The following is a 26,693-nucleotide window of genomic DNA, read 5'->3' as shown; positions in this document are numbered from 1 at the left end:
AATCTTTCTTCTATTTTGGTGCATTAAAAATTTAATATTTTAATGAAAATGTTATGGAGTAGGTACTTGAGCAGATTGCATGGACAAACTGAGTCTTTTACAAATTACTACATAGAAATTTTTATGCATTATTATGAGATTTATAGAAAAACAATATACCTATATTTAATTTCAAATTAGAATTATGGATACGCAACCCCTCTGATATATATATACTTTGTTTAATATTGGTTATTTAAAATAATACATATCTATAATTTAAGACTGTTACAGTCTTATGACATGATCTTTTAAACATCATGTAACTGAGATTTGAATGAAGACAGAATAATAAATGAGACTATTAAAGTGTATGAATAAAATGCCACTGTTTATCTAAAATTGATCCATGTCGCATAACTTTGACTAAAATAAATGGGTTGTTTTTCTTTGACTCCATCAGAAATATTGTCCTATAAATATTTATATTAATACATTAAGAACTTTAAAATAAAAGTGAAATAACTTTCTTGACATTTTTTCTGGCAAGCAAAGGACTGAGAATTCCAAACTTTTTGCTCACCTTGACTGTATGAAGTTCACAAGCCGTATTCTTACATTTATTAGCAGTTGGAGCCTAAGGTTAATTTATGATTCATTTATCCATGTTTATTTTTTAATGATTGATTTTATATAGTTCTGGGAAAAGGTGCAGGCCATAGCATATTATTTTCTAAAAGCTATTAGGTATTATATGCTCTTTCTTGGCTGATAAGTCATAGTCTGTTGCTGAATACGTTGCAGAAGGTGAATATATTTCTTCTATTTATGAAATTAAAGGACAGATTATGGCCTTGCCAGAGCAGGAGCATTTTAGGGTATAAGATACTGCAAGATCTGTGCTTTCAACTGCATGTTATAAAAATTGCCTTTGTCTTATGTCCTCACAAACTATTTGTGATGTTCCCCTGTGAGTGTCTATGTTATCCCGTACATATCTGAACACTGTAAGATTCTGTTTTCTCTCTAAAACTGAGGGGTCAAGATTGCAAATGAAATTATTTCTCATGAACAATCAGATCAAAAAACTTGTATTTTACTGCTAGAAATATATTTTTGTGTTGACACAGTGAATAATAATAAATCCATAGGAAAACATGTAAGTAAATATGAGGAAGATATCCAGAGATTCCTGCACTGAGGATCCTAGGATGCCAAATTAATAGGATAATATAAAACTGGTTTTATCTATACCACTTTTCTTTCTATTATTCAATCTCTATGATCTGAATAATTCAAAAAAGATTTGTGTAAGGGATTCTGGAATTCAGGAAAGTGAACAGGAAAAAAAAAATCAAAGATGTTTAAAAGCAAGAAATTTCACAGAACTATTGTTAGACATAGACATCATATTGTAGTAAAATAGACTGAGATAGATGTTTGATGAAACAAATAATGAAAAATCTATAAGGAGAAATTTTTGGCTAATCAGTTTATTTCATGATTTGGTTAGACCTGACATTGTTTGTTACTTAGAGTGTTCAGAAGGTAAGTGATTGTTCTCCTGTGAAAGAAAACATCTCACACAGTGTGATACAGTAGAATATGTTCTGTTTTAATGAGAATGTAACAATTTAAATTTTATTTTATTTTACCAGACAGGAAGCTTTGCTTGCTGCAATTAGTGAAAAAGATGCAAATATTGCCTTGCTTGAGCTGTCTGCTTCAAAGAAAAAGAAGACTCAAGATGAAGTTATGGCTCTTAAACGAGAGAAGGACAGATTAGTACATCAGTTAAAACAGCAGGTGGGGAGACATTACTTTTTATACTTTCATGGCAACAGAAAACTGGCATTATTTTCATTTGTACTGTTTTATGGTGATGTCCTTTTGGAAGTGTTCAAGCCAGTTCTGACATGTGACAGCAGTTGGAAAAGGTGGGATGTGTTCCTTTCAAGTGTTTATTGCTTCTCTGGAGTTTGCTTGGCTCATTATATACAGCCAATACGTTTTGTTTTCCCTCTTCATATAGTTTCCAACCTTCTTAATTCTGTGAGAGAAGAGCAGATGAACTTTGCATAAAGCAAGATGTATCCACTCTGTTAACTCTTTTTAACCTCCTCTTGTTCAGTTACTTGCTTGTTGTAAAATAATTGTGTTTTCAGAAGCCTTCGAGCTTTCTGAGATGTTATCTAGAAATTGTGATTATCCTTAAAATAAATTCTCAAATGGGTAAAAATCACCTTGTCTTCAACACTACAAGTAATTTGAGGTTTAAAAAAACCACAATAGTTAAAAAACCCTCTAGGACCAGATATTATCACATATGTTCCACCATGATGCAATTGTGTCTCAGGTCAGTCAGCTGCTTAGGAGACATTTCACCAAAATTTATATGATGAATAGGCAGATATGCCTCATGCTATTTATCATTTCATCCCACTGTGCTGCACCAGAGCAGATGATGTTGAGTTCCAAATAATTTTAGGGATTTTTGTTTTGTTTTGCTTTGGAAAAGAGAGGGTAGTTATTTTCCTTTTTAAAATATCTTCCTTTTTTACCTTCATCTTAGGTTACAGAAGAGTAAATGAATTCACCACTTTGCCATGTTCCATGATACCTATCATGGATATTTAAAAATGTTCATCAGAGACCTGGGTTTTATTGTTTTGCTTATTTTAGTTTGGTGTTGTACCTTTAAACTATTGCTGGAAAGTGTTCAAAACATTCGGAACTTTCTTCAGCCAGAGAGAAGGAACAGCAGAAGGGGATTGCTAGAGGAGCATTGTGTTGGATAATTTCAGTTAGAATTGTAACCAAATACTTCATCTACCTCCATTATTTATAGTGATAAAGATCTTCAGTAAAGCCATTTAACTAGATTAAATGGATGCCAAAATAATCTCCCTGTTATCTCAGACACCACAAAAAAAGAGTCACCAGGAGCAGGAATGTGGTTTAACTAGGTCACCCCTTTATTACACTTAAGAATTATCTGATAATAGAGATTGTAGACTTCACTCATACTTCTTTAATCCCTTTGGGGAGAACCACTGTCAACCCCCAGAGGTTTCTCAAGTGCACCCACTACAAAGGCTTGCTCTGACTTTGCTGGGCAGGGGGCAGTGGCAAATTCTCCCCTGTGTGATTCATCCCCCCAGTTCCTCATCTCTTTGGGAGGTGCTGTCTCTTGAGTTGTTTCTGGTTCATGAGAACTTCACTGAATGATCTGCAGCATCGCTTGTTTTCTTCTGCTCTTATTTGTCCCATCCTCTATTTCCACAGCTGTTACACTGCTGAATGAGGGAATTCAAAAAAGCCCAACTTCTCCAGCCTAATGTGATCATCAAAGGAGAAATATTTATAAATATTAGAAGATTAATTGCTAGATAATGCTAAACATTAACATAAAGCCCTAAATTCATTCCTGTCTTTATTGTAAGAGGAATTTTTGCTTTGAGAGGCAAAACAACATGTTGATCCATGATAAAAAGTCTATATTCCTCTCATATATATATATCCACATTTTCTGGCCTTTGGGAATGTCGAACACATTGTAAACTCCTATTAAGACATTGATTTTAAAGAAATTTGTTACAATTTTTCACACTGCAGAAGAAAGAGAGGCATCTTAGAGAAATGAAATATCCTGCCTTTGTCAGGAAATGAGAATATTTATGATTTATTTTAATAAAGCTAAAGATAGGTATATGATATTTTAAAGATTAAAATGTTATTTATATGAATGAGTTGAGCCATCTTTTTATGGACTGTGACTGTGTAAGTAAAAGTTCTGGTTTTTTTAAGCTGGAAGAAGAGAAATTTTTTTATGTCAAAACCTAGACAACCTAGAAAAATTATTTGTGTCACAGTGTATTCAGCTGTAAAATTAGTAGTAATAATTCTGACCTCTGTGTTGCAAACAATTTCTCATAAGAAACAAACATATTTAATTATAATGATTTAAATGCAAATTAGCATCTGCAATCTGTCATTTAAATATTTATTGTTTAGTGCTTAAATAATTGGGAAGCATAGTAATACACCCTCAGCAAAAACAAAAATCACTGGAATTGCTTTGATTCATACACCAAATGCTGTATTTTGAGAGCTGTAGAATTTTGTAGTAGGCTTTAAAAACCATTCAGAAATATAATATTAAACAAAATTACCTTGTGGGCTTGGCCATGTGATTACATAATGTGTAGAATCACCCTGGCCAAGATTCTTTTGAGAATTCTGAGAAGCTATTTTTAGGTAAATTTGTACAATGATGCAATCCTTCATGAAATAATTAGCTAAAAAGTCCATTTTGAGAACATCGCAAGAGATTTTGGTAAGAGCAGAAGACACTGCTGTTACTGATTCATCCTTAACTTGGATACTGTGAGAAAATTTCCCAGTTGTCTCTTTTCACTTTTAGGATATAGTGCCAAAAATGTAAGTGCAGTTGGCCAAAATGCAAGGTCTTCTAACTCCTTGAGAGCATTTTATTTTTATTCTCAAAACATGAAATTAGAAACCTTCCCAGTGCTTTCAGGACTGCAGGTGTACAGAATACTCTGGCCAGAGGCAAAGCTGGTGCTTGGCAGAGTTCTCAGTCTTTTAGTTCACTGCTCTATATTTCATCACATCAACATATTGCTAATGTAACAAAGGGTGAGGAACAATCAGGGAATTTAAAAAATGTGTGTAATCACACTTCCTCAGCAAACTAACAACAGCAATATTTTCTCCTGCTTGCAATACACAGAATTATTTCTTACTAATTACCCTGTAAATATTTTAAAAAAGCTTTTCAGCAGCAAATGACTAAAATGGAGTTGGAGGCAGCATGTTACATTCCATATACTGTTCTAGTTAAATACTTCAGAGACCTTGCTACTGTGATATTATAGTGGTGACATCAAGCATTCAAGTATAACAAAATACTCCAAATTGCATTTTTCCTGATAGATTAATTCAGCTTTATTGCACTGTATGTTTTATGATATTGAAAGTGTTTATATTACTGTATGAGAAAAAGAATATTATTAGAAGTTGTTGTGATTGTGATTATTTTGGCAGCCCAAAACATTGCTCTGCAGCACTGTGAATTAGTTAATTGCATTTAAGCTCTCTATATGTTTAATAAGCGTGGGAGCAAATAAGTCATGCAGTGATTTCTTACAGTGTACACACATTGTCATCTGTGACCAATGTCATTGTGAACAGCAGTAGCTCCAGCCTTGGCTCTTAATCTCTGCTGCTTCAGCTTCTGGTGCTGTACTAAATCTCTCTGATTGCCTTGAATTTCACAGGTGTGAATATGACAGGACCACATAATTTTTTTATTCTTCTTGTTGTTATTGCTGTTGTGTTGCTGCTGTGATGTTTACACAGATTTGCTTCAGAAAGACATTTATTGTACCACTGAATCCAACTATTACTGCACAGTGAGTAGAATCCATGTTAAGAAGCCATTCACATAGGTACTGCAGACATAATTGACCATTCTGCTTCTTTTTTACCTCTTCCATTTATGCTGTTTACTATTATATACAATATTGGTCTTGTTCAAGGTTTAAGCACCTAATTTTGAACAGAAAAGTCTGAGACCCTTAAATTTTAGTTTTATTTTTGTTGCATTTATGCTACACAGGTTCTTTTTTTAACTTTGAAAAGGTAAGAATAGATGTCCTAATAGTGTCATAATCAGCCTGGTTATTTTTTCCTTAAAAGTTCTCTGAAAATATTGTAAAAAGGCTTTTACTCTTTTAGTTTAAATGTGGCTGTTCAGATCCCATTTATGTCAATACAAAGCATTCAGTGGCCTTACTATCTTAAAAAACTTTTTTAGTTTATACTTTTCTATTAGTTAGAAATATCCTAAAGTAATATTTCCGCATGCCTTGACATTGGGGTTTATTCTAATTTTTAACCTGATTTTTTGAATCTGTGTTTTTGAACATGGGTCATGACAGTCATTTCAATTGAATTGCATTTCAGCTGTGCCCCGTGCAGATTCCTGTGGGGATGAAAGTGCAGAGTGTCACTTCTCCCCTTAGCTTAACACAGGAGGGACACAAGGTAGGAAAGGCAGTGTGTGAGTGGAGCTAAAAGTCTTTGCCTGAAGAACTTCGTTGATTCAAAAGACATTCTGTGTTGGAAAAATACTGAAAATGTTGGCAGTGCTCTCATAACACTTTTCACATATTCTCAGTAAGATTTGACAATTTATACTATAAAATTTGATGGACTTGGGTTGTAGCTAGATATGGCATCACTTTTTCCTCCTCATGCTCTCAGGAATCCAAAGTCTTTGCATGGTATTTTTACACAAACCTTTTCCAATGAGAGGGGCTTTTTTTTGCCTATGGCAGTCAGCCCCTGAAAGCACCACAGGCTTGGTACATAAGCCCTTTCCTGCTTTAAAATCTGGTTCTGTTTGTTCTCTGTTCAGTTTTTTGATTCTTGAAGAATCTGTGTCACAACTTAAGCCTGGCCATGGCTCAAGGCAGACTTTTTTCATTGGTGATAATCTGCTTGTGAACTTATCCTAGAACTTCGTTCAGACAAACGGTTTAATTTCACTGAGACTGAAAATCTTAAATGGAAAAAGTAGGTAATGCAGATATAAAATAATGTATATATTAGCACTGGAACTTTTGTAATTCTGGGTCTGGCTTGCTTGGTAGGTGAAAATGATTATTAAGTATCTCAAATAAGAATAGTGAATATCTCCACTATAACACTCTGAAATACTAAGCCAAATGGATTTTTCTCCACATTACATGTTTTAAACAAATCCTTATGTTCTACTGCAACGTACCCCATGATAATAAGACTAAATATAGTTCAATAGTTGGTCTCAAATGCAGTGCTAAGTAACCAGCTATTAAAAAAAATACTGTAAAAACTGGGTGTCAGATATTTCTGATGCTGTAATTGTGGATAAAACTGGTAATTCTTACAATCCAGCATCAAAAAGGAACTAGTTATATGTAAGGTGTCTCTATTAAGCATATCACAACAGTGGTGTGATGTCTCTATTTCAGAACATATTTAAATATACAATCCATGTGTTGAAATGTATGTTTTATTTAGCAATTTTTGTTGCATGCAATGGAAGAAATGTAGTAATTTCAACTTAAACTATATTCTGTATATGATACAACTGGGACACCTAGGCTTGGTATTGAAATTGTAAAAATTACAGCTGAAACTCACTATTCAGACATTAAAGATGGTGAAAAATGACCAGTGCTGCTAACCAGAGATTTGCAGTTTCTAAGGTGTTATTTAGCTGCTGAAGTTTCTGATTCATGTCTGGTTTAAAATAATTATTATGGGGAAGTATCTTTTTAATGAGTTATTTCCTGTTGTAAAAAGGAAAAAAGAGAACCTTCCTTCTTCCGTCGCTTGTCTGTTTTTAGTAGGACCTGGCCTGAGATGTCCTCAGGCAGCTACAATTTCAGAGCTTTAATTATGCTTTTTAACCCACTTCTATGTACTTACATACTTCTATGTAATTACCAAGTTTAGCAGTAGGACTGAGACAAATACCTTTAGCATGACTTGAGCCTATACATTGCTGAGTATACTGTATTATTACAAGATATTTCCTGTGCTTCAAGCCATACTTTTAATTCACAGAGCTTTAAAAGACTTCAAAACCACAAATTCTAAATGCAGGAAAATGCACAAAAAAAAGTCAGACGGGCCATGTTCAATTCAACATAGCTTTGTTTAATCACAAGTGTCAGAAAAGTTGAAATTTGGCCTCAGTACTTTAGATAAGTGTCTGCTTGGCACTTGGAAGTGCTGCCTGTCTCTGTCTGCCAAGTGTCCAATATCCCAGCTGGTGTTTGGGAGGCTGTTGTCCTTCAGCTTGTGAAGAGGGAGGCTTACTCTGAGCTTTAACTTCTTTCAGGGTAAGTCAGACACATTTTGTAATCTTGCAAAGCAGCAGGTGTATGGTTGTTCATACCAGTTAAATAGTGCTCTAATTAAAAAAGAGCTGAAATGTCTTTAAAACTTCTATGCTCATGTTCAACACTAAATTACCAGACCTGAGTCTTTGAAATATTTACACAGAAGTTGTTTTGCACTGCTGCAGAGGAGTCAGAGTACTAATTTGACCAGCAATTGATTTTGTATTTTCCTTGGGAGGAATGTTGGATTTAATGAAAACTTGAGAAATAGTCAATACCTTTTCTTAATCCCTGTTTTCTGTCCTGTGAGGGCAGACAGGGCCTGAACATCTACTGCTCTGGATTACATGTTACAGATGATAAGAATTCTAAGATTTAAATGTAAAAACCCCATGTGAATGAAGTTTAGTATATAACTAAATATAGATGTAAAAAAGAAAAATAAGTATGCTTTCTTAGCATGAAAACTTGACTGTGTTCCTTACAATGTATGGAACAGTCTTATCATTAATGAGGTAAAACCTAAAGAGAGTTAAATGCAGAGTAGCCAAGCTTTTCTGCAGTAAGATATCATGCACACTCTGAGCCTGCATGCATCCTGTCTCTCACACTTTCCAAGACAAGTCATACACTATAACAGGAAAAGAAAAACATGCTTATTAGCCCATTTGGAATTTTAACAGGGAAAAATTTGTGTTCTTCAATGGAGGCAGGAAACAAAGCAGCAAAACCCATGTTAAAATGTAGTTAAGAGTAAGAATATAAGAACAGATTACATTACAGGGATGTTATAAAAAGAAAATGCATAATTAAAGCACTCAGTAAAACATAACACTGCCCCATAGTGATGCATTCCAACACCCATATGGTTATGATTATCATACTTATTTAGCATTTGGAGTTGCCGGTTAGTTAACATACTGCAGTGTTTTTGTTATCTTTCTCTTACTGATGAGTGCTTGCAAACTTAAGAGTCTTAACCTCATTTTTTTTCCACTGGAGTTTTCTTGGTGTCTAAAACCTCCCTGCATAAACAGCAAAGAGAGCTGAATTGAATATTATTGTATATTTATACTCATTAAAGACAAGAGTATAATTTATTTAGGAAATAATTAGCATGATGTTGTTAATATTACACTGCTAGAAGCAGCCTGAATAATTAGCATAAAGTAATACAATCTCTGGAAGTCTATTGAAGTCCACTTCTTCCATGCAGCTCTAATACTGGCAAAAGATCCTTGAAAGCAATAACTGATTTACAGATCCTCTGGCCTGTGGAAAAACGACACTTCTGTCAAAACCATACTTATGGATGTGTTTTAACAATTTGTCTCATTCAATCATGTGGATTCAAGAAGAGTGCTACCATTAAAAATGGAGCAGTCTCAAGGTTTGGTTTTCTAGCAATAGCCTTGGAATTTCCTTTTCTTCTACAGCTGGATAGTTAGAGAAACAGGGCCTCAAAGTATATCAAGGAGTTTTAACAAAAGTTTTAACTGAAATATTGCGAAGGAATCTCTCCTAAGTATCTTTTCTAGATGGGAAATTATTCTCACTCTTTGGCTTACTTTCACATCACTTGTGCAGGTATCTCTATAGCTTGAGATGCTGAAAGCAGCTAGAACAGTGACAGTGAGGTTGAACATTTTTTTAGAGGCTCCAGGATTGGAACTTGAACCTGTTATTTTTGACCTCAGAAAAATATTTAATTACGATGAGACGCCAGAAGTGGAATAAAGGAAAACTTGCTTAGGAGAGTTAAAAAAAAAAAGAAAATAAAAAAGAATTAGTGAGCTTTGTTAAGTTCTGCAAATACAGGCTTTACACGGCATTTAATTTTAGTTTTCTTTGTAGATTTGACGACTCTCTTGTTATTAAAAATCACCATAAGGGTTACTTAGAAGTACGGGATTTGGTGGTGCCTTCTGAAATACCTTTTGTAGCTGCTTTCCAAGACTGTCTTCCTCTGTTACACAAAGGTGGTAGTCTACATTGTTTTATTGTAATATTTTGGGTTTCTTTTTAATAAGAAAATACACTGTCTTTATAAAGTCATGATTTTGTGCAAACTTTTATAGTCTCTTAAAAGATTGTTAGTGACAAGTGTAATTTCTTGAACTTCAGGGGTGTTTGAGGTCAAGTACAGCATTTGCTGTCCAACATTTAATGAACTGTAACTTGCCAAATAACAAATCCCCTGTAAGTTGTATTCCGTGGCAGTTAGTAACTTCTGAGTTGTGTAGCAGTAGACATGGTAAGAAATTCTTCCCTTCTCTTCAGACAACAACATTTTTCATATTGTTCTAATGTGAAAACTGATTTTATTTGGAGAGACTAAGGCCAGAGCTGGCTTAATTAGCAAATATTTTGTTAACCCTCTGTTAATGCAACTCAGGCCTGAAACACTGGATTTATACAGGGCAACCCATTGCAGCTGCACATTCGTTCATTAAATCTAGGTTTGTTCCAATTAGTTCATACAGCTTCTGGATAAACCTGGTGAACTCTGTAGTCTGAAGAATGCAATTTTTTTAGATCATTGCCCTTTTCTGTTTTCTAAAATAATCTCAGGAGAAAAACAGCTCAGATAAAATCACTTATTACTAAAAATCATGAAGACTAGAACTAAACACCTGCCACATGAAGCTTTCAGAGTTTTTTGTGGGAATATAAGAATACTAATTTTCAAACAGTGAGATTGCAAGAAAAGTTTCTGTGTCATTGAGGACAACAAGAGGCCATTGCAGAATCAAACCTAGAATGTGGGTCCCTAGACTTTAAATTTTGTGCTTTAAGAATTAGACCCCAGGATAGCTCCAGTACAGCTTGCAGGCCTTGTATCTGCCTCCTTCTCATATAGGAAAAAAATCCTACCCTATTGAAAGTGAATATTCTAAAAATATTTCAAATTCCATTAAATGAAGAGAGACTGAGTAGAAAATCCAAAGGAAAGTAATAGCTCTTAAATTGTATTACAGCTATATCCCAGAGCAACAAATCTTACTATTTTTCCTCATTTGAACCTCATTCATGAGAGTTTCATTGTTAACTTGATCCAGATGACAGATGAAAGCATAGTTCCCTATTGCCACCTTGCTAAAATATTTTGTAAAAGACAGTTTTAATATTACAGTTTTACAGTTACAGATTGCTGTTAAGCTATTTAGTCTGTTACCAGTCAATCAAAGACTTTCATTTCACTTTGGTATATCCTTCCTTAAACTCAAAAGACTTTTGGGAGGACGAGAAATATCTGACAGTTTTCTTACAGTGCTAGGTCATAAATTCTTTGGTAAGTGGGTTAAAAATTCAGTTACACATACCATTCATGACCTTGACAGCTTAGCAAATAGTCATATTGAATGATCAAAGACAATTGTTTCAAGCCCTAAGGGTTAATATACCTGTGCAGGTAGATCTAAGCTGCTTATAATTCCTCAATCATTACTTTATTTCAAAAGGGAGGCAGTATTTTTTGAATGTAGTTGATAAATTAAGAGCAAAAAAATCTGAGGCCGTTGCTTAGGCTAGAACTAATAAGGCCATACATGGTCTTTAGGAGACAGAGTTAATTAATTGTTGTATTTTACAAGTTAACATGTTCTTCTTTTCTAGAATACATCCAAATTAAAACCTGTTCCTTCTCAGGTGTGGGCCTGTTGTTCTCTAGACATTTTCAAGAAGAACTGTTGGCATGACAATTTTTTTGTCAGAGCTTTGGCTATGTAAATGTTGTGAAACCCCATTTTCAAGTTTGAGAGGAGAATGTGAATAAAAGTTCACCCTGTGCAACATAACTGTTTCAGATAAGGTGTGACCTGTGCACAGTAGCCAGTGGTGCACATTAGATATTACACAGTTTGAATTCATGAGTGATCACCACTCTAATTTTCATTAATTGCATATTTCAAAATTCAATTTCTTGGTCATCCAGAAAAGTCACACTGAGTAATGCACTGTGCTTTCTCAGGAATGTAAGAAAAGGTCTTGTGAGTCCTTGAATAGGAACTTTTCAGGCATGCTGAAGATGTTGCAGGAAGTGATGGCATTGCCAGGTCACTGTGTGTTATTTTCCCCTCTCAGGCAGCACTGAAGCAGTCCCTGAATGTGTTTACCTGGCAGCCAGACCATGAGGATTTTCCTCTGACTGGTAAATCAGTGTCCCACATGTACACATCTTTCTGTGTGTGCCTCTATGTAGGTGTAGGGGTGTGAAGTCCTGGGATCCTGAACAAATTCCAATGTGGTTAATTAATTCCTTCCTCAAATAAAAATATAGTTGGCATTTCAAAGCCTGCTAAACATCTAAAGCTAGCAAAGGGAGCAAACAGAAATAATGATACAGATTTTTGTTTAGAAGGAAGTGAAAAGTATTGTATTGTTCCTCAGGATAGCTTTACTTTTGTTCTCCTCCAGAAATCCTCCTGCTTTTCCTCTTCAAAAGTCTTGCTTTTAAAAGTTTGACATCATAAGGTGTTTGTACTTGTTAAATCAAAGCTAAGCATACCTGGAAAATACAGTTCAGTGTGGAAGTGTAAGCACTAGCAGCAGCTAAAGCAAAGACAAACAGAATGTCAAAATTATATTTGCTATCATTTGAAGAGCTAACGAATAAAAATAAAAAGCTTTTAATATTTTGCCAGATAAATTGCATAATTTTAAGAATTAATGATAGTTACAAGTCATGTTGAAGTTTAGATGGTTTGATGGTTACTTGAGTGGAAAAGAAATTCGCTTTTCATATTTCTTGTATATTTTGCTCCCAGAACAGTCACACTAAAGGAAGGCTGCTAGAGCATTAACATTTCTTTGTGCACTTTTTACTGCAATCTGCCATGCAAAAGGAAGAAACATTAGAAGTAGTTTATTTATATTTCAGCACCAAATTAGAAAGATGACATCATTCATTTACAGTTCTTATCCCATGACACGCCTAATCCCCAACACCTCATTACAGAGGACACTTATAGGATTGCATATATCATCTTGTTTAACTTTTGCATTCTTTATGGAATACAGTTGAAAGGTAGGAAATTTAAGGCTGTTCATTGATAAGAAAATAAACTAATAAAATTTTAGGAGCTTCCCCAAAGAGGCAGGCTATGACAGTGTTTATAGTAAGAGGCTTATTATTTGTCTATTAATTCTCCATCTTTTCTACTCTTTTGTTCGAAGGGCCTTCCTCTTTGAATCTAAAGACAAACAGACCAACTATGATGATCCAGATTGAGATGATCTTTTTAGCAAAATTGGTAGAAAATCACAACTGAAATTAATACAGCTGTTTACTTCCATCTTTGTATTTGGGAGGGAGAAAATGAAGTATCTACGACTGTGCAGATTCTTCTCTATAACATACTGAGAAAATCCTCTTACAGTGCTATGGAGATGCTCAGAAAGTCTGACAGTGCACATCTGACCTGAGATTTTTCCTCTGTCTTTTTGTTATGGATGCCTTGAGGGTTTGGTTGGAGTAGTTGGTTCTTTTCACTTGAACTGAGTACAGCTCCCCTCCTGTAAAGCAGTTTTCTATGATCCTCTCTTGAACATCATGTGAAGTGCTTGAGAAACATTGTGACAACTGAAAAAAATTCATTGCTGAAAAGGCACATCAGGATTTCCTAGGATTCTGTGGCTGTTTTCCTTGCATTAGTCTTTATTAAACTTGAAATGTTATGTAGTGCGAATATTTAATTTGCTTGTTTTTTTTTAATTCCTTTTTCAACTTCAGCAAAAAACATTAAAGCTGGGGAATTTAATAGCAATCTCAAAGTTTTAAATTTTTAATTAAAATATACTTGCCAGTGAAATTTTTCAAACAGAGGCTTTGATATGATTGTTGTCAAAGGAAAACCAAATTACAGCAGTCCCACAAAGTAAAGTCAGTAAATTTACCATGTACTAGCTATGGGACATGAGTTATCTCATGGGCACTTTGCATTGGAAGGCAGTTAGACCAGTGAATATGGGAACATACTGAACAAATGACTTGTGTTCAAATTCATCTGCTTATGTTGCTCCTTTGGAACCCATTAATCTGGGCAAAGTCCTGGGGAATGTGTTTAGCTCCCATCCTCATTGGGGTTAACCGTGGATCCTGCTGCCTTGGAGCATGACATTGAGTGTCTTTCCTTCAGTCATCTATGTGGTATTAATTGTATATTCCTCTAACTGATTATTTTAATTTTGGAAGAGATCTTTGGCAGTTGACAGCATTTTTTTTCTGGGTTTTGTTAGTGCAAAATTTATTAGAACTTGATTGCAGTTTGACAGGTTTGCCTCAAAAAAATAATGACTGTATCCATTGGTATCAGACTATTGGTAGTAAGATATTTTTGGTGTTATGAGCAAGGTTTGAATTATTCCAGTGTATGTATTTCATGGTATGGAATAACTGTAACAGTGATAAAGAGCAGCAATGTATCTTGTTGTCCCATGGAGACATAGATTTTATTATCAGTACACAGCTGTAGCTGAAGTGTTGATCTCTTTTTCAAGATCTATATCGTAGATGTACTTCCATTCAGTAATGTGTCAAATTCCATAATCACTTATTTCTCTAAGTGCCTGTGTCTCTATCACTTAGTTTTCAGATTCGTTTTACTTATTGTTTAGCAGGGTGATGCTGGTGTATAATTAAAATTAATTACCCAAAATAGAATTTTTAGAACAACTACTCATGATTGTTGCTGACATGCCTTGGTAGCTAACTGTAAATATTTGAAGTACACTTAATATTCCTTTCAGTGAGATTTAAGAAGTTAATTTCTAATACATGTTAGACTGGAAAAAATAGGAAACAGCTCTAAAATAATATATTTGAAAAGCTGAATATCTTTTGCCCTTCATCCGTCATCATTTACTTTTCTGACTTCTTCATGCCATTCTCTGGATGTGGAAGCTGAAACAGAGGATGTGTTCACGTACTTTATTTTTCTATTTCTCTTTCCTTTTTTTTGTGAGCCAGCAGTCTGGATTTCTATCCTTAGATCCTTCATCTCAAAAAAAACTCCTAAAAAACCCTAGAGCCAAGATCTTCCTAAAACACTGTCAGAATAATCCATTCCAACATATAATAAAATTGTCTTGCTTTCCATCCTAAACAGACCCAAAACAGAATGAAGCTGATGGCAGATAACTATGATGATGACCATCACCACTACCACCACCATCACCACCACCACCACCATCGATCTCCTGGGAGGACACAACACAACCACAGACCCTCTCCAGACCAGGTTGGTCACCTCTTTTTCACCCACAGTTTTATAACTTCTTTATTTTACTATTTCAGAATAAAATAAATTTTCAAAAGAACTAAACAGCAATGATGTATTCTTTGAATTGAAACTAATAGCACTGGTATTTATTTCTGCTCTGAAATAGTTTACAATTTTGGCTTTTTGTCTGATGCCTTATTTTTCTGGAGTAGAAAAACAGTCTGTAGAAACAAGAAATTCATTTTCAGATGAAGGAGCCTGAGGAAAAATTTAACATTGCTTTTATATGAAAAAAACATTTTTTGATACTAAAATAGGTCATAATGTATGGGTAGAAATAAAAGGGAAAAACAGGGATGAAAATACAATGGGGATGTATGATAGACTGCTTAGTTGGGAGCAAGAAGATAAAAAGCAAATTACACTTTTTTACAGAATGACCAGTGGAATTATGTTAGAGTCAGGAACAGGTAAGAATGAGAAAATATGATTTCTTGGATACTAACACAAAGAAAAAAATCCAAAATCACAAACCACAAACCTGAACAACATAACACATAATCCTTTGAATTCTTGGAATGTGTTAAGAACAATTTTTTCTGTCAGAAAGAGGAGAAGGGAATTAAGGACTTGCTGTCTTGGTTTGGTTCTGTTTCTGATTAACAGAGATAAGTTGGCTCAGTTTATAAAAGAAGGAAAAATTGTATGGAAATATCTGTAAAATAAAAAAGATTTTGGCTTAATGCAAGGAATGGAATGAAAAAACCCTAGAAGGAAGGCAAGAGATGTGAAAAAGCAGGTAATAACCACTACAGTGTTACTGTGAAACCCAGACACTGTTTTCAACTAATTTAAGAAACCTGAACCTGTGAAAAAAATTTGAGGCACAAGGCAATGTAATAGGGTCAAGTGCTTTTCAATGCATGGTAACAGCTTCTTCAGGGAAGAGAATGGATAAGAAGCATAAGGAAAATCACTATGAAAACATTCAAGAACATTGAGGCGTTATATGAATGGTGGAAATAGGTGCATGATTAAAGATAGAGCACATAAAATAGTAGCTATTTTACTAGTATTTACTAGCACTTGTACTCTCAGCTTTTTTCCTAGGTGATAGTTTTGGGCCATTCTCTAAAAAAAAAAAATTCAGGTTTAGCATACCCGTCCTATATTTAGTCTGCTTTAATTTGCCAAGGAAAATTATGTCAAGCAAATCTAATTTCCTTTGATAGGGTAATTGGTTTTGTGGTTAAAGCAGAAAGTGGTAGCTTTTAATTCATCAGGCCTTTAACACTGTCCCACTGGATATTTGTAATATGCAAATAAATACATAATTTTGTAATGTAATGAATAACTAATGTAAAATGGATTGCAATAATTAAAGCTTTAATTAAAAATGGTATTTTTAAATTTAAACAATTATGAGATTGCCATGAGATGGGTGTACAACCAATAGACAAATTTTCCATTGCTCATTTTCAGACTGGAGGGCTGGTTACAGCTGGGTTCCGAAGAGATCTGTCCTTTATCTGATGCTGTGGAGTATTTTTTTAGAGATTATTTCCGTAATGAAATAGAAATGCCATTAATATTGTTGATCATGAATCAAGCTGTAAGAAGCTCCAAGCACAGTAGGAACTGTCAAACTGCTCAATAAGCTGCTCCAGTCTTGATAAACTGGAGAGAGTCTAGAATAAGTCATTTGAAATTCGGCAAAGACAAGTCTGCTTACAGGGGAGAAGTCACATGTGCTGATGAGGTAATAGCATGGGAAAAGGAATCTAAATTGCTCAGTGGAATACCATTGCAATGAAGCTGGATCTAATTCTGGGATAGATATAATACTGGAGAAGAAGAAGGAAGCAATTATTCTGTTCCTTTGAGCACTGGTGAGAGCTCATCTGAAAAGCTGTTTACAGTTTTGATCTCCTTGCTTTAGGAAACATAGACAGAGTAGAAAGGGACAAAAGGAGAGCAACAAGAATGATAGAAGTTTTAGAGAACATGACCTGTGGGGAAGGCTTAAAGAACATGGTTTGTTTAGTCTAGAAAGTACCAAAGGGAGACATAAGTCTTCTAATACATAAAATGTTGTTGTAAAGAAGACAATGATCAATTGTATACCAGTACCCAATGGAGAAAGGGTAGGAGCAGTAAATTTAATTTTGCCAAGAATAACTAGGTTAGTTGTTAAGAAGAAGACTTTTTCACAATGAGTCTAATGAATCTGTAAGTGGAAACAAAATGTGGACATTCTTTCATATGCATGTAATGGAAGGTCCTTTCTTGGAGGTTTCTTAAGAACAGGTTAAATGAATACAGCTTTATTTCATCTTGTGCTGGACTCAGAATAGGTGTTCCCCTGAAGTGCTGTCATCCCAAAATTTCCACAGACTGTGATCAATTAGCCCAGATTACTTGTAAAGGAAGCAAATAGGAGATTCATAGCAAAATCCTTGCTAAAATAATCTTTGAGAACAGCACAGTCAAGGGTAATCATGAGTGAACTCTAGGTATTGCTTTATCTTACATTTTTTAATAATGGGTTTTATTTTTTTCTTTACTTTTTGTGTTGTTATTTACCCCTCTTTACAGCATTCATTTGTGCAGCAGTTTGATTGCTGTGTGCTATGGAGACCTGCATTTCCCATTCAATATTACACACAGATTGTATATATATATGACTATAATCCAACATGTGGTTTAAAAGCCCAGAATAAACTGGGAAAATAATAAACCTACAAATCATCAGAGGGCATTTTTAGTTTCGAAGATGAAGAAGTTGTGCATGTTGTAGCATAAATACCGTTTAATTTGGTGAATGCTAAGGGGGGAATTTTCTCCCAGCTTCCTGAGTGGCAGAGACAGTTGAACAGTGTGAATTTAAAGCATTCCTCATTTCTGTATCTAATATAGATATTACTGGATTTTGTAATCTACATGCTACATTAATATAGAGAAATGCATGCTATTATATGTCCGTAAAAGAATGTACATGGGCACTGGAATACATGTTTGTTACAAAGAATAAGACATTTCTGTACCCTTTGTAAAGAGAAAGGTGTGCCAGCAGGTTCTTGGAAGACCTTGGAAGACACACAACCTGCTTGAAATAGGTGTAATTTTTATGAGAAGCTTTCCTATTCAGGTATTGACTTTTTTTATATGATAGATATTTTTGTTATAATGCTTACCTGATTTCCCATCCTGCCATGACTGTAGACTTAGTGAAGGATAGGATCTCTTGAAGGAACTGGTTGAGCACCTTTTTTCGGATGCAGTGTTTAGGTCTGGCTGCTGCTAGGGAACAAATTTCCAGCCACTTTTTGCCTTGATTCCCTCTTTTTTTTTTTTTGCTCTCTAGGGAGAGGCATAAATGGGTGGCCTTTTTTTGCTATCCTTGTGTAGACCTAAGTCTGGTCAAATTGTAAGGGAACTTCATAAGCAGTAGGACTGTTCTAATTCTCATCTGCCCATACACATGGTCTTGTAACAGTTGGTCATGGTGTGATCCCTGGTTATGTTGGTGCATCTGATTTTATTTGACATAAATAAATTTCTGGGGATTGAGTGCTGCTATGTCAGTAACATATATATTAACCATTTTTTACTAGTCTTTAAAAAAACAGGAAAAAAGGATAATTTTGTAGTTTTGCACAAAAAAATTTGTTCTCTTCAGTTTTGGCTTGAGAGTTGGCAATCTTTCTTAATTTCCACCTGGAAACATTTTGGCAGTCAGTGTGTATCCTGAAGTGTGGGTGTAATACTACTAGAGTGAAAATAAGCTTAATAAGCATTTTGCTCTAGCTTCAGTTTCCAAGGAGTTGTAGTATGTAGCCGCTTGTAGAGTGCATTGCAGTAATCTAATCTGGATTGTTGCATCCAAGAGCTATCTGGAACAGAGAAACCCCATGGCTAAATAAATTTGAACTTCCAGATTTAGCAGCTATCTTGCCCCACAGCTTAGACTTTCTCCTAAACCCTACTGTTCAGCTCCCTGCCTCTTGTATTTCTCACCTCTACATCATTACTGGTTTTCCTTAAAACCTTTTTGTCTTAGCCTCAGTTGCCTCAGTTGTATCCTTTCAGTTTGGGAACAGGCTGTGAGTTACCAGCCAACAGAGAATTCTGCCCTGCTAACCACAATTCTGGTCAATTTGTGACATCTCATTCCCTTTGGTTTTCTCATCTCAGGAGCCTCTCAGTCCCTCCCTGTTTGTTTCCTGCTCTGAGTTTGAGGCTCAGTCACCCATATTCACTTACTGCTCATTTCTGTGGGCATTTTCACTCCCTGCTGAAAGTCTTTACAGTCCTCAAGTTACCGGCATGTATGACCAATCTCTAACCCCAGGATGGTCTCCACACAATGAAGAGCAATCTTTGGTCATTACCCAGGACTTCTTCAAGTTCATGAGAATATTAAGAAGTGGTTGAAGGTCCTAAGCTCAAGATTCTGCTTACGGACTATTTAGTAAAAAACTGTAATTGATTATTAAATTAAAAGTGGTATCTCTACATAAAAAAAGAAGTGTAGGTAATCTGACAAGTGTATGTCTCAGATACACTCAGATACTTAAATTATTGTGGTGGCATTCTTAGTAGGAAATCAGGCTATTTGAGAGGTCATAGGGAAGAACTTGATTTTGCATTAACACAGTGTAAGACTAGAGGTATAATATCTGAAGTATTTTCATACTTTAGATTTTATTGCCAGCCTTGATGATTATAACACCTATCAAATCCTCTTACTTCCCATAGCACTGGAGATTTTTAAAGAAATAAAATGTACAGTGTTCTTAATCTCCTAAGTTTCCTGAATACCTGAGCTGTAGTAGATTCAAAACTGAACACTTTACTCTGTGGTCACCAGGGCTACAAATATATTTTAATTTTGTTTTATGAGAGATTATGTGCTCATAGAAAAGAATCTGATTTTAAGAAAAATGTGAATATCATAGGGTGTGCTTTAGGAACTGGCTGCTTTCCAAAAAGTTGGCCCTATTCTTTGAAACTGTAATTGAGGATGGAATGTCACATGGTGCCTAAGCATGTAAAAAGATGTCCTTTTACATCTTTTAATCCTGTCTGGCTACACAGAGATTTTTTTTTCCTACTTAAAACATTTTTGATGGCCCTTCTACAAGATTTAGTGTTTAGAAGTAATTTGTTACAAACTCACCAACATGTTTTCTGTTCCTCTGAGATCTCAGCAAGGAGGCCTAAAAGGTAGTTCAAGGTTTCTGAACTATCCTCTTATCTAAAGGAAAAGTCCTTCTTATCAGGACAGCGATGGGGCAGGGTGTATCTCTGGAGCTTCCCTTCCTGCCACTCTCCAGTCACAAAGCCAGCTGTTCCAGAGTGAGCCTGTAGCTGTCTTACTATTAAATGTGCCTCGTTTTAAACAGGCTTTTTAAAAGCATGCTGGTAGACTCCAGCATTTGAGAAAAAAAATCACATGCAGTGATGCCTGAAACTCGACAACAAACTGACTCTTGCCAAGTAGGTGTATGCCACTAAAAATGAACTTTTTGAAGAAGACCATGTGCTCTGAAAAAAAAGTGTTTATTGATTTGTAAAGTGGTGACTGGTCTTGGCAACAGGTCTTTATTCATCAGCTGGAACTGCTAAATATCCTTGGAGCTGCTGAAAGATGATATGTGACAAACTCTGAACAGGTCAGATGGGATCCTGTTTGAGGTGGATGACTTGGAAATCAGAACCACAGGACAGACAAACAACGATTATTATTTTAGTGTCTGGATCCTGATCTACAAATCACTGTATTGATCCATATGTAATTTTAGGGGAAGGGAGAGCATGCTACTTTGTGTATTTTGGCAGTCCTGGTTGTTAGCATAATGCCTTATGTTCTGTGGCCACCCTGGAAAATTGCCAACCTCAAACTCCTGAACAGGCATCAGGAATATTGAAACAGATTTTTTCCTTAAAAAAAAGAACCAACACAAAACCCCACAACAAAAACTAAAAGCCATTAAAACACAACCCCAAATGGATTATTTTAGCTAATGCAAATAACCATGGTGATTTGAAAAGCATAAAATTCTTCAAATTTCTTTAGCTTGTGAGTAGAAAGTTCAGTCAGACCAGAAGCTTAGTACCTGGAAAAATTAAATATCTTGTTTGGGAGTTTTCTGCATCATTTAAATTTGTCTTTTAGTTGTTCAAGAAAAAAAGAAGAAAAAATAAAAGGAGAAAACCAATGATATTGTCCTACATAAAAAGAGTGACATGATATAGCTGCCTAATGCACTAGACTGGAATTACTGCCTTCCTCCCTGACCCAGATTTTTTTTAATATTCTGTGTGTTTCTTTATCCTGTGTGTTTACACATTGTTTTGGGGCAGGTGTGAGCTTGTTCTCATCTGTTCCCCGAGTGGATGTGAACTTGTTCTGCTGGTGCCTCAAGCTGCAGGGCAGCACGCAGTTACATTAGCACCGAGCTGAGCCTGCACTAAGCTCATTGCAGTCACATGGATTTATTTAATTTAGGAATTTGGGCAGGGCAAGGTTTGCTTGTCAGTACATTCAGTATAAACAATCCCAGACATATGTGCTGTAAATAACTAGTATTGTGCTGAATTAGTGTTTTGAGAATTCAGAAGTGCGGTGCAAATTATTCATATAAATGCTTTCAAATTTCAAATCTTTCCTCTAATTTCTCATCTTTGCTACACATATTATTCTTCTGGAACAAAGAACTTGTGATTCATATCCCACATTGTTCAGACTTGTTGAACTGAATGCAATAAAATCCTATTTGTATCATGGTCACCTTTAAAATGCCAATGTTCCAATTAAGTTATATGCAGTTACCATAGCTATATTGTTTATTATAAACAGCTGCTGAATGGCAAATACTTCTCTTCTAATGAGGAAGTAACTTCTGTCTAAGCATTTCCCAAAACTCAGTGAATATTATCATGTGCTTATTTCAGTAAAGAAAATTTTGCCTGCCTCTGACATCTGTCTACTGTCTAGGTATTTCTGTCTACTTTATCCTAAAAAGAAAACTGAAATAGCCTTCCACAGAGGCTTGCCCACATTTTGAGATTTTGGCTTCAACCCTAAGGGTCATTGGGAGTTGCATTGTACTTGTGATGGAAGAAAAGAAAGAGCCTTGAAATTTGGAAGAGTCTCTCGGAATTTGAATTTATCTTTCAGGCATACTCTGGTTCTTGATTTTGATTTTCTGCCATTTTGCAGTTACAAACATTGTGAGCTATTCAAGATTTCTCACTTGAAAGTAAAAGCCAATAGAAATTTGGAATATTTGTTAATGCTTTTGTTATTCCTGCCTCTTAATTGCAATCGTATTGTAGCCAGGTTACTTTTCAGACATCTTTAAATGATATTAAATTTTTAATTTACAAAAAGACCTGCTAAACTGGAGTTGTATTAAGAACAATAAATAAGAAATAGGTTTTGCTGTCTTTGATACTCCAGGAGATGGATTTTGCACATTGAAAAGTTATACCTCTCCTTTGCTTACAGAAATGAATTTATTTTATATTTTGAGGTTTAATGAATGTGATACAAATGTACACACACTGAGCAGTGTGTATATTTATATATATCTATATTTATATGTTAGCTTTCCAGTCTTTTCCACATATGGAAGAATTTTTTGAGATCATGTTTAGCAATAGAAATCTCTCCCCTTCATTTCCCCTGAATGTGTGTGCTATAATATACAACACTTATATAGAGGTTTACATTTATCTTGTATTTCTTAGCAGAAAAATTATCTGCCACCATCATGGTCTAAAATAGGTCTTTAAACCAACTGAGAGAGCCAAAAATGCATTTCTGGGAGACAGTAACTTGATAACAAAAGTTGCATATCTGGCGCTGCTTACTTAAGTGAGATAACATGTCACAGGCTTTCACTACAAAGGGGACCATAAATTTTTGCATTGCAAATCTGATTTCACGGACCACTTCTTGTAAGAAGCATTGAGTTTCCGTTTCATCTAATGATAAAACTTTAGAATGCATGAGTATCTGGTGAAACATCTTACTCATGTTAACGCTAGTCTGGGTGCTGTAAAGTAAATGGTCAGAAACAACATTTTGCTTTCCCCCATGGCCTTATTTGTGATTGATTTTAACCCAGCTATATACAAACAGAACAAATGGTGAGATGGGATTTAAGGCCATTTTCATAACTGGGTGATGCATGGTCACTTGTGACCCCTTCTGTTATGGATAACTTTGAAAATAGACCTCTGACATAAATACATATTGCTGAAGCAATTTTTAAGATTTATTCAGCTTTTTGAATATACAAATGAAACATAAAATAAAGACCTTTTAAAGCTGTATGCCCCAAACACTTAACTGAATGCACTGTTAGTCTTTCCACTTTTTAGCTACAGGCACAGTTCTTCAAATCATTCATCCACAAAACTCTTCTGTAGTCAGTTGTTCTGTGCATGGAGAGTTTGTGTGATTAGTCCTCAGCTATGTTTGCTCCTAGAAACTGAGCAGCAGATAAAAGTCTCTTTAAGCTCTGAAATATTCTGATTTTTACACTAAATTCCTGATTTGAAAGAAATGCCATTGCTTAGCAGGTAGATTTCTTTGCAAAAAGGGGAAATTAATATTTGTTAATGTAAGTGTTGCTGTAAGTAGGACAATTTCACAGTTCAGAGCCAGCAGTTACACGTTTAATGACCCATTAGTAGCCGTAGATAATAAGGAGAGCAGCATAAATCAGTCATCAGAAAGTTAGTTGCAGAGATGAGCAGGTTATTGCTAGATTTATTTAACCCAAGTTAAGACATTAATTCTTAGCATGTAGCACATGAAAGAGAAATGTGATGAGCCTTGTCAGGAAGGGTCTCCTATTGTGGGAAGAGAGCCAGAAAAGCTTAACTCATCGAGTTTTTAATGTTGCCTGTACTGGGAAAGCTACAAGGAGATCAGGACTTTTTTACTTTTAATTTTTTTTTTTCTTTTTAAGAATAGATTTTATAAAGATACTTGCATACCACAGGAGTGCAGGGGATTGTGCTGTAACCAAATTTTATACACAAAAATATATTATATATATAATATATAAAATATCTATTTATATACAAATTTATTATTTCATGAGGTGGCCACATAGTAATGCAGACTTTTGCACCTACATTAGGGTTTTAGTTCTGATCAAGAATACAGATTTGAATCAAATTCTTCTGATCATTGATGCTTCTTGCATATGGTTCATATCCAGATGTAGTGTTGGATTGTGCAACCCAAATCCCTGTTTGATTCAACTTAAATGAAAGATACATTCCAGGAGGTCCTCCAACACTGTGAAATCGCTAAAGGCAATTCAGTTTTGGGCAAAAATAATTCAGAATACCCCCTGAGACAGGTGTATTGTACAGAGGCGACTCTCTGCACCATTGTAGTGGCTGTAGATCTGTTGCTGTTGGAACACAACGCCAAATATTACCTCCTGCAGCTACTCCATGTTCACCAGTAATCAAGAATATGCTATATGCAGAATGGCTATAACTGGGCTGATAATTTCTGGCATCTGATTATCAAAATTTTGTAGATAGACCTAATTGTGTAGGTCATGATTAGAGCTCTCCTTTGTTTCTAACCTGGAGTGTAAGGTAGCCCCTGCTATCTGAAGGCCACTGTCTCAAATTTACTGATGACACTGATGAATCACTGATGTGAGAATGAGAGAATTGATGGATGAGAAATCTGCCTGCAAGGCTTGCATTGAGATATATTCCAATAACAAAGCAGAAAATGTCTCTATACAAGCCTTCTAAGTCTGTGTGTGGTGTTTTCCAAGCACTATTTTTTAAGTTCCTAATTTTGATTTTTTGAAGCCATATTTGAGGTTTTGTGGCAATCTGATCAGAGCAGTAATCACATTTAGTGACAGCAGATACTTGCTATTAAGATAGTAGGCAATTATGGTAAATAGCAGCACAAAAATAATAAGAAAATAACTAGAAAAACGATGAAATACAATCAATGATTTGTAAAAGGCCTTAGTAATATTTAAGATTATTCCGCTTTACTATAAATACAGGTCCAAATTAGATACAGAGATGTCTGTCCTAAAAATTCAAGGCATTCAATATTTTAAACACTCTGAGTTGATAACAATTTTATAACAATTGTTTATACTAATTTCTCAAGTCAAATGGTATCTCTCAAGTTTTGGGTTTCTTCCTGTTTTGCTTGTCAGTAACTGAGATTTTGCTTTGCAGTTTTTGTCATTGAATTGCTATTCTTGACCTTATAAACCAATGAAAGCTCCAAGTTTAAAAAGCAGTTAATGTACACAAACATTAATGAAAAATTGCTTGATTGTAGTTTATTGTTTGAAAGAGCCATAGATTAATGATTCTGTAGGATACACATTGATATGAAAAACTAAGCATACTTCTGGAATCCTCTGTTCCAATATTAATAAATGATAAGGCATAACTGCTTCTTTTGTTTTGCTTCACTGTGTGTCAAGAATGCAAAATTAAGTAGTGAATTTCATTTGTCTCAGAACTTTGGTGAAGAATTCTGTATTCCCTCCATTATCTGTTTGCACCGAGGCATCAAACCTTAGCTTCTTGATACAATATTTTCATGGAACCTATCAAAATTACAGTCCTGATTCTTATGTGATTTTTATCCAGTGCAGGAGCCACTCCTGGTCAGGCCCATAAACCTCTACTTGCTTCTATCTGTACAGAAAAATTTGTAACTGGAAGTTAGGATTTATACCAGTTGAGACTGGTTTTGAGATTGCTCTTAGTATTAAAAGTTCAAAATACAGTGATATTATTGTTTGTCTTCTTTTGTTTTGTTTTTTTTAAATTAATTTTATTCAATTTTTTGTCAAAACAGAACATTGTGCTTAATTTTATGAAATTGCTAATAAAAAATTGGAAAATACATAATAAACTTTTTGTGTACAGGATAAGATGGATCATGGCACGCACATTCTCCTTGAAACAGATATGAAGAAAAAATGATGGAAGAAGATTTTTATTAATTGTAGCTGTTGAAGGTTAAGTGGACCGTGGTCATAATTGGGACTACTCAATAATTTCTTCATCAAATCTATAATTTTTAAAAAATAGTTTGAATATAATTAACCATATCTTTTAGAAAGAGTCTAAGACTTGATAGGAAATCTTAAAATCATCCTGAAATTATGAGTTAATGAAAAAATATGCCCTGTATTTGCAGTGTAACTACGTCCTCTAAATCTCTATCTAGATTTTTTTTACTAGAGGTAAGATCTGTCGCCTTTTGTCTATGTTAGTAATAATGGCCAGAGAATCTTTTAATGTTTTCTAAGGAATCATTTAGGTTGAATCTCGTTTCTCACGGCCAAGTTTATTTTTCAATAATTTTCTAGCTGTTTCTTGATCTGGTTACAGTCTTTCAAATATTCACAAGAGTGTGACATGAGCACCAGACGTGTAATTCTCTTGATGGCCTTATGCTACTGTATAGAGATACAGCAAAAGTTCTGAGTTTTCTTTCTCTGCCCATCTTTGTCTTGCTAAATCCAACACTCAAACCAAATCCAACATCCAACCATGT

The 26,693-nt window shown here is 34.9% G+C and overlaps 1 protein-coding gene across 5 annotated transcripts in view; it reads left to right on the top strand.

Annotated features, from left to right (window-relative positions):
- ERC2 (ELKS/RAB6-interacting/CAST family member 2) overlaps positions 1 to 26,693 on the top strand; it is a 408,254-nt gene that overhangs the window by 273,688 nt on the left and 107,873 nt on the right. For 2 of the 5 annotated variants that reach the window (XM_088061786.1, XM_088061785.1), the window contains exons 14-17: positions 1,638 to 1,785; positions 14,999 to 15,130; positions 15,548 to 15,582; positions 26,060 to 26,166. In XM_088061786.1, coding sequence (XP_087917912.1) covers positions 1,638 to 1,785; positions 14,999 to 15,130; positions 15,548 to 15,582; positions 26,060 to 26,105 — 361 coding nt within the window. In that variant the 3' untranslated portion in view covers positions 26,106 to 26,166. Of the gene's footprint in view, positions 1 to 1,637; positions 1,786 to 14,998; positions 15,131 to 15,547; positions 15,583 to 26,059; positions 26,167 to 26,693 lie in introns of those variants that run through there. The other 3 variants (XM_088061787.1, XM_088061784.1, XR_015773654.1) reach the window with 2 other exon arrangements.

Source organism: Pseudopodoces humilis, chromosome 13, assembly GCF_049639895.1.
Source record: "Pseudopodoces humilis isolate 2021_Gansu_Grassland_sample_001 chromosome 13, ASM4963989v1, whole genome shotgun sequence".
Classification (NCBI taxonomy): Eukaryota; Metazoa; Chordata; class Aves; order Passeriformes; family Paridae; genus Pseudopodoces; species Pseudopodoces humilis.
The sequence above is the reverse complement of the archived record's forward strand: the minus strand, read 5'-3'. Positions and strand labels throughout refer to the sequence as shown.